At 41.0% G+C, this 12,387-nt stretch overlaps 1 protein-coding gene across 6 annotated transcripts in view; it reads right to left on the bottom strand.

The window, feature by feature from the left end:
- Nucleotides 1–1,487: 1,487 nt before the first annotated feature.
- Lmpt (four and a half LIM domains protein limpet) overlaps nt 1,488–12,387 on the bottom strand; it is a 66,103-nt gene continuing 55,203 nt past the window's right edge. For all 6 annotated transcript variants that reach the window (XM_086973018.1, XM_022852704.2, XM_022852707.2 and 3 more), the window contains 3 exons: nt 6,038–6,188; nt 5,570–5,775; nt 1,488–5,156 (listed from right to left, as the gene is read on the bottom strand). In XM_086973018.1, the coding sequence (XP_086829144.1) occupies nt 4,999–5,156; nt 5,570–5,775; nt 6,038–6,188 (515 nt within the window). In that variant the 3' untranslated portion in view covers nt 1,488–4,998. The remainder of the gene's footprint in view (nt 5,157–5,569; nt 5,776–6,037; nt 6,189–12,387) is intronic.

A 12,387-nucleotide genomic window follows, 5' to 3' on the forward strand; every position in this document is an offset into this window, starting at 1 on the left:
TCTTATGGTCGTCCAAAGCGGTTCAGTACTTCGTTGTTATCACTTTATAAAGCGAACTCTTTCATCTATATAGAAAAGGGGCAGCTCCTTTTGGACAGGTGTGTCCTGCACCCGTCAAGGAAATGAACAACGATTTTTTATCCATGGCTGAATGCACAGCGCTAGTAAATGTCAGACAAAGATTCATGCCTACAAACAATAAAATGGTGTCCACTAACGTTTTTGAAAGTTTTGCGCGGTGTACACACGCCTTTAGAAAATGCTGGAAGAGAGTCGATAGACTTACTAAGGGGATCATGAATAATAAGAACAGACCTCTGCGCAACAGATTTGCTAGAGTCTTGTAGGTAGAAGGTAAGTCAGACCTGCGATTCTACCTAATTAAGGTTCGCGCTGATACGAGAAAAACAAATTTCAAAAAATGTTTACTTGTTTTGGATACGTCGCGATCATCTGTATACAAACCTCACTTTGGTCCGAATTAAATTGCACTTTCTGTCGTTGCATTTTTCAATGTCTTGCTGCGGCCATTATTTCGTCAGACCAAGGAACTCACGAAGTCCGCATGATCGAAGCTGTCCAAGCCCGACCAAGTGCAAAACTTCCTCTAAGTAAAAAAGGCGCAAGTTTCATTTAAGCCAGCAATGTACCTTCAAGTCCTAACTCTGTGCAGTGCCGTAAACGAGGTTGAGTGCAATTTCACACTCGTTGTATAGAAGCACTGCTGGCCTTTCTTAGCCCTAAAATTTTGATGAAATCAAATATTCATAAATACATACTATTCATGTACATTTCTCGTTCCGTTTTAGAATGATTCAATCACGAAGGTATCATATAGTTATTAGCACACTGACAATATTTGGTGTGACGCTTCTATTACGTTAAACACTAGGAATATTATGGTAGTCAACGTATTACATATAATGATATTGGCTTTGCTGCTACCGCAAGCAAGTCCCCTCCCTCTGCAAGTCCAATAACCAGTTTTGAATAGAAACAAAAATGTGTGTGACAATATAAAATAGAAGTATGGGATATGTAGTAGATAGTGAGTTTTAAAACTCAAAGTGAATTCTTGAGATTTTGGTAGTGCTCAATAAACGAAGGATACTTTCCACGTGATTCCGACACTTATTTAACCGCCAAAATTCAAAAAGGACACTGACGTAGAAGATATCATATCGGAAACTATATTACCAAAAGAAAAAATCTGCCTCAAATCAGAAAGCGAACCCATGTGTACGTGGTAAAAAAAAAAAATGCTATATTTCCCCGGCTTCCCTATTTAGATATTAATTTTTAATTTCTCGCGATAAAAAGAAACCTCATGCCTTATGAACTTGTTAGATAAAATGCTTCATTTACAAAGTTCTATAAGAGCCCACTCTCTGCCTCCTGGATTAACCTCAAATTTGGAAATATTCTGTATATCTCGTGCTATATCAATTATTATAACATAAATACATGAATAAATTCGCGTCTTTGGCTACATAAAGAAGTGAATAGTTGTGAAACATTTATTTCTGCCAACTGATAAAAAGCTAAGCCAGTCCGCTTCAATATCGAAGGTTGTTAGAAAAAATAACTGAAGAATACACAAATGAAACAGGAGCATATTTTTTCAGCCTTCGAAAGTATTTATTTATCTCGCGCTTATTTTTATTAATATTATGGCCTGTCATTATTACACATTCAATAAATAAAGCCGAAATTTTGAAGCAGCACTGCGAAATGCATAATTATTATTACAGTTATTGTTATATGATAATAATAATGGTAAAGGTAATCATCGTCATATATGATCGTCTTCTCCGATATCTTCATCATCACTTAGCTAGTGGCGGTCATTATCCTTTCTTTTAATTATTACTACAAACATCAATTGGAAGAATGTTCGGGTCGATTGTCGTTCGTGTCAGCGCATGAAATCTATATCGCCGTCTATTCAACTATTGCGTATGGCTGTTATTGATTGCATGGGGAAATTTCTGGGCGTCCTCTGCTTACCTCACAACCATCTTTGCCGCTAGTGGGAAATTCTGCGCAAGCCATGTACGTGGTTTTGGTGTATCGACACTACAGGCGTTTGCCCTTGCCCTGCCCCGTTCGACTACGTGTTTTCACCTGTCCTACACATTTTTTTTGGGCAAGTGCCAATTTTGACGAGACACCTCCGCTAAGCTTTCACTTTGGCCTACCTGCCTTTGTCCGTCCCTTTCCTGCTCCTTCTTGTCTCTTTTTGCTCCCGCTGTGGATAACGCGTTTTTTTTGGACATTTTCGGGTAACAATCGATAAATATCTCTGAAACAACCGGATCTTGGCAATACTATACATATGCATAGGTTGAAGTGTGAGTCACATCTCTATGCGCAGGTATGCATGCCTAGCCCGGCTTATAATAGTAGAACCTGACCTACCAGCAACCGACTACCAACTGGAAGCGGCTCAAAAAACAGTGAAATACAAACAAAAGGGCAAACAAGTGTCACCATTGGCAGCAACCATTTTTTTTTGTCTACGTGTCGACAATTTGTTCCATATCATTTTTCGTCTTCGTTACTATCCTTTCCGCTATTATGGGGCATCGCTCGCGATTGCCATCATCAGCTTGGGTATTGCTTTTCGTCGTTTGCAGAAGAAAGCCGAAACATTAACAGTCAGAGTAAGTTCCCTCAACAAAGTTTCGTACACACTCTCTTAACTCGTTCAGTGTTTATTTTTTCGCCGTTCTGTTTCGCGTCATGTTTCCTAACCATAGAATATCTGTGCTTTAATTTACACAGATGCAGCTGTCTTTTATTATTATTGTTGTTGTGTTTGTTACTGTTGCCGCTCTTGTTCTGTTATCCAACTCGTGTATATATATATATATATATATGTATATTTTTTTGTGTATGTTTATGTATATATTATTGTGCACGCATCATCAGTTTGCCACAAATATCGTATCCTATTGTAGTTGCACGATTGCGGTGTCCCACAGCGAGATTTTTAATAATTACGAGGAGTACTAGTGGACGTGGCATTACCATCTGATCACCTGCGGCTAAGTATCATGTCATACGTGGAGTTCTGTTAAATGAGGATGCAAGTACAGAAGGCCCGGGCATAAAGGCATAGACGAGTCTTTGTCAAATCGATGGCAAAGCGCGCGGTTAGGAAGGATTACATGAGAGAAATAAAGCTAGATAGATAACGATAACAGCGGTAACAGAAGAAAAAACAATCAACATCCCACAAATACGGCGTATCGCGGCGACATGGGTTAGACGACGCATAGACAGTGGTCGACTACAAATGCCATATTACTCAGTGACCACTTCCACGCTGCTATGAAACTCCCTTAAGAAGAAGTTTATGTAAAGGGCCCGGCAATTTGGTTTCCGAAGAAGAGGACGCCCTTTCGTTGAAAATATCATGGTTGCTGCCTTGTTCCGCATTTTTTTTATATTTCGTGCTTTTCATTATTGTTGCCAACTATGAAATGATTACCATTGTTTACTATTATTACGTTTCGACGTTCAAAATCGTGTCGAGGAACTCATGATGCTCATACCTGATAGAGTTTCTGTACGTCTCAATTTAGGTGTGCCTGTATACTGTTTTTCTTCTTTACGTATGACCTTGCTAAATAAGACAAACGCTTGCTTTTTACCTTTTGTATTCTCCTCTCTCTTGCTCTGTCCTTCTAAGGTTACCCATTTCGCCTACATCATACTCTTACGGTGTCACAAGCTTCGAACTTAACGAATCCTTCTACAGTTTCAGTGGGTAATGTATGTTTTGTAGTCCCTTGGTACACTTCATATGAGAAAGCGAGACCGTTACGGTGTACTTTATCGTATGCATCATTGTCGACGTCGTCTTTGATTAGGCACTGCCTGGTTGCTGGGTGACTCCATCGGTCGAATCGCGGCCAGTGTTCGCTTCCATCGACGCCAACGTCCCCCAGTGCCGATGGCTGTTGACACAACCCTGTCAATTTAGCATACCCGAAATAGTAAAGCGTGGATCACGCCTGTCACAATATTCCGCTGGACTGCTTTGTTAACAGACGATAGAAGACCGAGGTTTTCGCAGCGAGGGCCGACGGTGACAGATGGACTCGGCCTTGGCACGATGTGGATTCGACGAGGTCGTTAAGCTGATCGGGTTACTGATGTTCGTCTGCTGCATTGCTTTTGCAGTTTTCGTTTTACATTTATGCTCTTTTTTGAAATGATTTTTTATCCGCTATCGTTTCAGTTAGCTCACTTCAACATAAATAATAAATCATCATCATCATCATCTTTGTCTGCTACGCGGTAGTGGCATTTCGTCGCTTTGTTGTACTACGTTGTTGTAATTTAGATTGATGCTTTGTTTGCTATTTGTTCTTGTCGTTGCTTTTCTTTGTTAGGCCAAACCGGCACCGTGTAGTGGAACTCCTCATTTTGTGACGCGATATTGTGTTATCGCTTTTTGTATGAGTATCTTCTATATGTTTGCGCCAACTTCAGTTCCTTTCGTAGCTCATGATTATTCTTTCCTAAGGCTTCTACATTTGCCATTTCTGTTGCTTGTTGTTTTTGTCACCTTTATACTGTAATGTATTCTTGAGTTGATGTAATGACGAGGGCCTGAGGTTCACTATTACTTCATAACTTAATTGTTCGCACACGCAGTTCAATCACAACATTCGTGAGACTGACTGCCACTGCTCCGCTTGGAGTCGTGTGTAAAAGCCTCATCAGAGTCGCATGATACTGGCGAGTGGTCCCGCCCACTGGTACCCGTTGGGGTAGGTAAGTGTATGGAAATTCGCTTGTGAGAGTGGTAGATAGCGACTTCACTCATAATAATGTTGTGGTGAGGTCATAAAAGCATTGCTTCGGTCGTCGTTATTTTCGAAGTAGTGACAGTTCGCGTTTCCGTGGTTAGATGTAGTCACGCAATATAGGTTTAGTCGTTGGCTGATGTGTGTTTGTGTCTGGCGTAACAGAATGAGTGGAGGAGATTTACATGAGTTTCTGTTTGGCGCAGTCAGGGCAGAGGATGTCACTTTCATCGGTGATAAAACCCTTGCCGACGAGCGAGCAGCGGCACATAGCACAGATGAAGCACTCATTATGCCAATTGCGATCCTCGAAGGAAATGAAACGAGTGCCACCAATTCCTGTTGAAAACAATGAAAATTCACAATTATAGGAGTGAAAATCGTTGGCAAATCAAGCGTACTGGCGCTTAGTAGACGAGGACTAGTAAAAAAAAAAAAAAAAAAAAAAAAAAAACATAAACAAGATGTGAATTAGAGACGTTTGCCTACTACTCGAACGGTAAATTATGCTCATGATCATTCCTAGGTATTTGGGTTAAACTCCAATGAGGGTAACGACTGTTGAGTCGATCTTTTAGCATCGTGGACCAGCCATTTTGTCAGGAGTGACTTTTGCTCGTAAAGAAAAGTGACGAATAAACCATTTACTTTCCTATAGAGTAACCAGTAGGTGTCTTTATTCTATGGATACAAAAACGTATAAATGGTGCTATTTAGTTTTCTGGCGTCCTTTTTCTTTGTACGGTACTCACCGGTGATGGGCCTCGTGCAGGATGTACAGCGTTTAGCAAACAGTTCTCCAAAACAATCGGCGCAGTAAGGTTTCTCGTCGCGCGAGGTAAACCTCTGGCCAGCCAGACAGGTGTTGCAGTTCGAGCAGCAGAAACACTCACGGTGCCATGGCTCGTTACGATACGTTACACCACCAGACTGAATGATTTGATTGCATTTGATGCACCTAAATATAAATCGGGCGAAAAAGACAGACAAGTTAGAGAAAATGTCGATATAATCGATTTTGCTGATAGGTCGAGGAGAGCACTGGGCCTGTATTGATATCAGAAAAACGATATTTTTGGAAATGCTTTATTGATATATTGTTTGCCTGAGTATACTCCTGCTACTTTTTGTCTTGCTGCTTACTTTAACAGCGACATATATATATATATATATATATATATATGAAAATAAATAACTTTAATTATTGAATATTTATATACCTGGTGGCAAATTTCTCCTCATAACATTGTGTGCAGTAGATGTCATTGTCGCGTGGGATAAAGGAGCGAGTCCCAATTGGATTTTTGCAGACGACGCAGCAGAAGCACTTCTCATGCCACTGATGGCCCTTATACTCCATCTTCTTCGTACCTGTACAATTAAACAACCCAAGGCACGCGTGAAGACACATATATACATGTATATGTTGGTTATCGTCGTGAATATAAGTTTAGCTAAGCTGCTTTTATAAGTAGCAGACCCAAACCCAACCATTCAGTTGGTCCACTTACTCAAGCTCTGGGCGTCATTAATTTGTTAGCCAGTTTTTAGTTGCTTATCAGTATACCATCTGCCTCCTGTGTAATGAAAACAATCTACAGGTATCATTTCTACGCAATAACAGTAGTGACTTTTACACTGCAATCCTATATATATATATATCTCGGGTATAAGCTCAATCAGCATCTAATTTAATAGTGGTACCATATCCAGTCCCTGGAGGAATGGCGTCATTTCGCTGTTGGAAGACTGCCAAACGGGCCCGACCCAGGCACAAGTTAACAAATGCAGAAGCAACAGCAACCTGATACGAGAGCGAACTTTATATGTGAACCCCCTGGGGGGCGTATAAAGACTTCGTAAACCAAGCAACACGGCTGCGTGTCAGTGAGTTAGGAGTTGTGGGAACGACGTGTCACAATATTGGGAACTGACTGACGTGTCCCGCCCTTCTATATTTTTGCTACTAGATAGCATGTGATCTAATAGAGGTGGATTTGATGAAACTTTCGGGGACTAAATGAGTGGCTGCGCTTAAGTAATTTAGAGACAGGATATATCAATTGAAAAGTAAGCTTTATATATGGGATTTTTAAATCGACGAAATTCGTCGAGTAGCAGACAGTAGGTGACTTTGCACTTCCCAATTGATGTTTGGTATACAAATAGCTATAAGAGAACTTGCATACGCTGTCTCATTTCTAAAAAAATGACTACTAGCGGTCAATTAATTATAATTTATATAAATCCAAAAGTTTTTAATTGATTTTCAGTGTTGAAGTCATTGTCGTTTTAGATTTGCCAGCAGATTTGCACACAGACGAAAAAAAAAAAGCGCAATCTACAAATAAAGCTCTTTATTATGAGCCTTTTTTTCCATTTCAACGATTAAAATTCATTAAGAGCAAAACGATCAAACTAAGAGCATCAGAATATAATCTAATTATGAGCGAAATCGATATGGCGGTTTGTAACCGAGAAAGCAACACAAAAAAAAAGAAACTGGGCGTAGATTATATTGACAACAACAAACATGGAAATACATTAAAGACCGAACAAACGCTATAGATAGTTACAACGATGACGATTATTATTATCGTCACCATCAGGCGCCTCTATACACACTGGCAAAAACAGCGCCCGTGTGAAAAGCTCCGTTCGGTCTCCAATGGTATCGGACCGCATTACCAGACGTCAGCCACAGGTGCATTGGGCATCGATCATTCGGGTTGACAGACCCATGTCAAAAAGCGTCAACAGGCCCGTCTGCGCACGACTTCATGACCAGTTGATATATAGTAAGTGCAGCAGATTTTTAACTGTCATGCATCTTTTTACCCTTGCACGTTTCCCTTCTCTGCGTATTTGATACGTGACGCTGCTGCAATTACCGCTTCGGTGTCATTGACTCATCTGAGGATATGTAGTATATATAACGTAAAACCGAAACCAAGCAGATGAGCGACGGGCAATAATGCTATGACAAGGCGTGCCTCATTTTGACCGTAGTACTAGCCTACGTTGGCTGCTCATGATACGTCCAGTAAAACGCCTCACTCAACGTGACGTAGTCGACGTAACGGAGCTTGGCTCTAGACGAGCAGAATGAGATAGCAATAGTAACAGTAAAAACAATAGTCACATTGACCAAATAATAATTATAACGTCATCAAAACAATGACACTAAAACGCTAGTATAAACAATACAATACAATACACATATCAGCTAGTCTGACGCTAGCAGACAAATCCACACAGCTTCACCCCACAGAAAAACACTACAGCCCAGAACGAAAAAAAGCAACGATCGAGCCCCGAGAAGGAAATCGTTACAGGTATGTGAGTGTAGATAGGTAGGTTCTGTTAGGACCAACTACAAAAGTCAAGAAACGGTGAAAAGAGGCGCTTTGAGAGGAAATCTTAATCGGGGAAAAGGAGAGGAAGAAAAGCCGTCAGCGAGCTATCGCATTATATATACGAACAAAAGACACAGATGAGAGTTTAAAAAAGTGACGTTGGATCGTCGGGCGTTCGATAGATGGAACCCAAAAAAAGAAGGTGCGTGCACGGGGCAAAGCGAAAGAGGCGCTTAATGATCGGTTTAATTTTTTCGAACTTTTCCTACTAAGGGAAAATTGCTGGTTTGGCTAAAATTCTGTTGGTTCCTGCCTATCCAACTGAATAGCAGATATCATCCGCGTGAGTGTGTGTGGAGGCAAGCATCGAGGTAGATATGTGGTAAAGCGGCTTTATAATGGCGAAATCAGAATGATAGCAGTTTGTAGGAGGGAGCACTGAATTGATGTGCTGGATCGTTTTTGCTTTTATAAATTTAGGCTGGTTTAGTTAACTAGGTCTGATGTTCGCCAAACGAAGAAAAATCGTAAGAGCTACTAGTTTATAGATGTCGCGATGGAAAACAAACATGTAAAACATTACAAATATTTGGTATGTAGTGAGCACTTTTGTATTTATATAGAGGTGTTGTTCGATGGATCCACTGATATCCACTCGAGCCGATTGTCCGTGAGTTAAGCACGGTTGCACATATAACTGCCAAAGTCCGACTTTTACAGGGACGCTATCTGAATAAATTTATTCGAGAATCGTATAAAAACAATCCATGAAAAGTCAGGAAAACCCTTTTGTATCGTCGTTATAAACATTCTGACAACACAACGATTCGCTCCTATTTGGGTAGCTACTGTCAACATTAAGTTCCTTTGTTCGGGCTGTAGCACACACACAAAACTGGGTCAGCCCGAACGGATGAATCGAGAGCTGGTGACATCCGCTTTTCGTTGACAGTCCCCTATCGTGTATTCAAAGAACGACTATAGGCTACGCAGAATGAAGCACATCGTCAACTGGTTTACGTAGATTTTTCTTGTCCCGATCGATACGATGTATTCATTGTCTCGCGATCAAGTCTGCTGGTTCCTGGACCTGGCATCATGGTTTGAAATAATCAAAAATAACTTACAGCATCTTAATGCTGTGCAATGATGAAGTGACATTACTGAGTGATAGAAATGCTTCAAGAGCTATCAAGGGGCATAACGTGTGCACAACTAACATGTCATTAAGGCTCATTCGCAAGGTTTGCGTCACGCTAATTGGCCTATCAGTCAGTGGTTATTGGGTGCTGTTGCAAGTGCCATTAAATCGGACGTATTTAATGTACTACAGTTTATTCGTATTAGAAATGAGTTTCGATTTATAGAAGGTGTTTTCCTGTTCTACAGTTCGTGTTTATCAAGCCGATGCAGTGCTTTATACGGGTAGGGCACCCGGTTGAAGGACACCGGAAGTCACTGATCCGATGCGCGCCAGTAACTCACAAGTACTATACAACTTAAGTGAATGAAAAATAGTTATCATCATTAGGCTCGTCAACTCCAGATTTTACGGCTGATTCCTTTCTGTTGTTTTTTCTTCCGAAGTTACATACGAATCTGCGGGTATCGCCATCATTATAAAAACGCTTTGTGAATAGGTCTCCGCAAAAGCAAAGTGATATTTTAAAATGTTGGCATTGTCTAAATTAATTTCTAGTTATCGCTGATATCCAACATAAAATATACAGATTAGCTATTTGTTTGACAAAATTTGTCCAGCACTAGACGACATAAGTACTATCATTTATCTTTAGCTGTTTCCCGATTAGATTTACGTCTCTAGCGCTATTCGGGCCACTCAGAACGCAATTACATACAAAGTATTTCGCGAACATGTGCTGTCCTCTAATTCGAGTCAGCACTGACCTTGATAATGAAACTTCGCGCCCACATCCATACACACGCCTGAACGCAGCGTTGTCCTGCATGCAAACAGTAAAATGACAAAAGCGACTTTAGGGTCGAAGATCCCAAGGCCTCACTCCAAGGCCGATATGATAAAGGTCGGGCTAGTGACGGCCTTGGTACCTTTAAATCGATTACGGCTATGACAGCACAACAACATACAGCACTCAAGTCTCTCATGGGGACATCAGGCCGTTTCAGCTGCCGTCAGCGGCTGCTGCGCCAAAGCTGGCACAAGTTTATCATGGCAACAACTTCACGACGCTGATGACACTAGAATATAACCCTGCCCCCGTAAACTCTAGAGGTCAATGAGGCTAGACAGAAAGAAGGGCGGGCTACATGGCGGCTAAACTGTGTAACTTCAGCGGGGGAGCCCTGACGTAAACTGTGTCTGCATATCGTACGTTGCGGCCCTTGAGAATGATCTCATCTGAAGTGGTCATCGGGGCCGAACCAGTGACTGAAGGTTTTGGCAATGAAAACGCTAATCGGTAGGAAAAGGCTTAGCGTATATCAGCTGGAACCACCCTCGGAGCGGAAAGAACTGGTGAATTTGTTCGTTTATTATAGATAAACACATTTGTAGAGCGAGCTAAGACAATCAGATCATCTCAGAAAAAAGTTGCTACTTCTCAGAATGTAGCTCAGCTTAGACAGCTAGAATGTCTCAGCTAATGTAGCATAGCTGCTTTTACATTTGTCTTGTCTCCCCGTAGTACATGTGCGGCCAATAGCTGGATCTAATAGTAACTTGAAATACAGATTCATCAGTAATGAATTAGCCTCTATTGAGCGCATCGCCGTTGTTTGGGAGAGGAACAACACTTCCCGAAGTAATGGGGACCTCAACAAAAACCGATTCTATAGATGGCATACTCCACTCCATATTTTTTTAGCGCTACTGCTGTTGCCGTATTACTTTTCTTCAGAACTAATTTTAACTCTAGCCAGAGCACCATTGTATAGTTAATTCACTACAAGTGCTATCGCCTTCGTCCACGCACAAGCCTGACCTCTAAAAGTTCAGAAGAACCTTCAAGCAACTGTTGTTGACAGAGGCTCTATCCTTTTATCTGGGAGGCGCAGACACAGGCTTTTTCAGGTAGTTTTTCGTACAATCAAAAGCTTGCTGTCATTTGGACTTATTTTGAACAAATCAATAAAGTCATAACATCCAGTAATGGCCTGAAATAGCAGCAGCTGTTTCTGCTTTAACTAAGGGCAAAGCACTGTGCTTTGCGTAGTACACTATGTATAAATCAATATCACTGTCGAATGTTACGTCAACATAACTTATCAACATAGTTTTTTTTTCTCAAAGAATCAATACGGGGTTCAAATTCTATGGCACGAAAGTCGTTGGTACCGCTAGTGTGGTTCGACTGTATCGTAAGCGCCGTTTTGTTTCGATTCAATGATAACGCATCAGCGCCATGCTGATATTCCAATTCAAGCAGAAATACGTAGCCCATATCAGAATGAATTGATGTTCACGTCATAATTCTTGGTTGACACTTCAGTTTACACCGAGCCTTTATTGCGAAGTAAAGTCGCTACCTTAGAAAAATAGGACAATGTCTAAGTAGTAGTTAAATCTTGGTACAATCGAGCCATCAATATCTCCACCATTGAATTTCTTTACAAGTGTTCTTTTTCTAGAACGCAGTATTAGTGTCATGTATTTAGGGTCCCCTGTGCATCGTTGGCAAGCGCTAGAGATTACACTTACCTCGCACCTTCTTGGCAAAGTCGATTTTGCTAGTATCGAAAAAAACGATATCTGGGCAACCTTGATTAGGGAGCACTACAGATGGTCGGATTTGTTATGAGCAGCAGGATGTCCGATCGTGCGATCTGAGAAAAACGTCAGCCAATACTTTCGTAACTCCCCTCAGTGAATCGAAAATAAGACCCAATTTGACGCTTGGGAGTGATCGGAGCGCGTGTATTGGCTTTCACTCAGATTAGAGGACGACAATGGTGAATTTTTGAAATGGGAGCGAGCTTAGTAAAAAAGCGACAAGCCTATACATGTATGTATATATATATATATATATATATATTGGTGACAATGCTTATACAGCCGGGCGTACCAATGTGTCGTAAACGAAGCCATATCGCTTGTCAGGTGATACTATCTGCACGTAACAGGGTAAAACGAAACGTACAGCACGTCTATTTATGCAATAATGAATGTGAATGTAGGTAATTTTCATCGATTTCATATATCCATATACATTATGGCCTTATGATATTAACGACAG

Source organism: Varroa jacobsoni, unplaced genomic scaffold (genome assembly GCF_002532875.2).
Source record: "Varroa jacobsoni isolate VJ856 unplaced genomic scaffold, vjacob_1.0 contig00932, whole genome shotgun sequence".
NCBI lineage: Eukaryota > Metazoa > Arthropoda > Arachnida > Mesostigmata > Varroidae > Varroa > Varroa jacobsoni.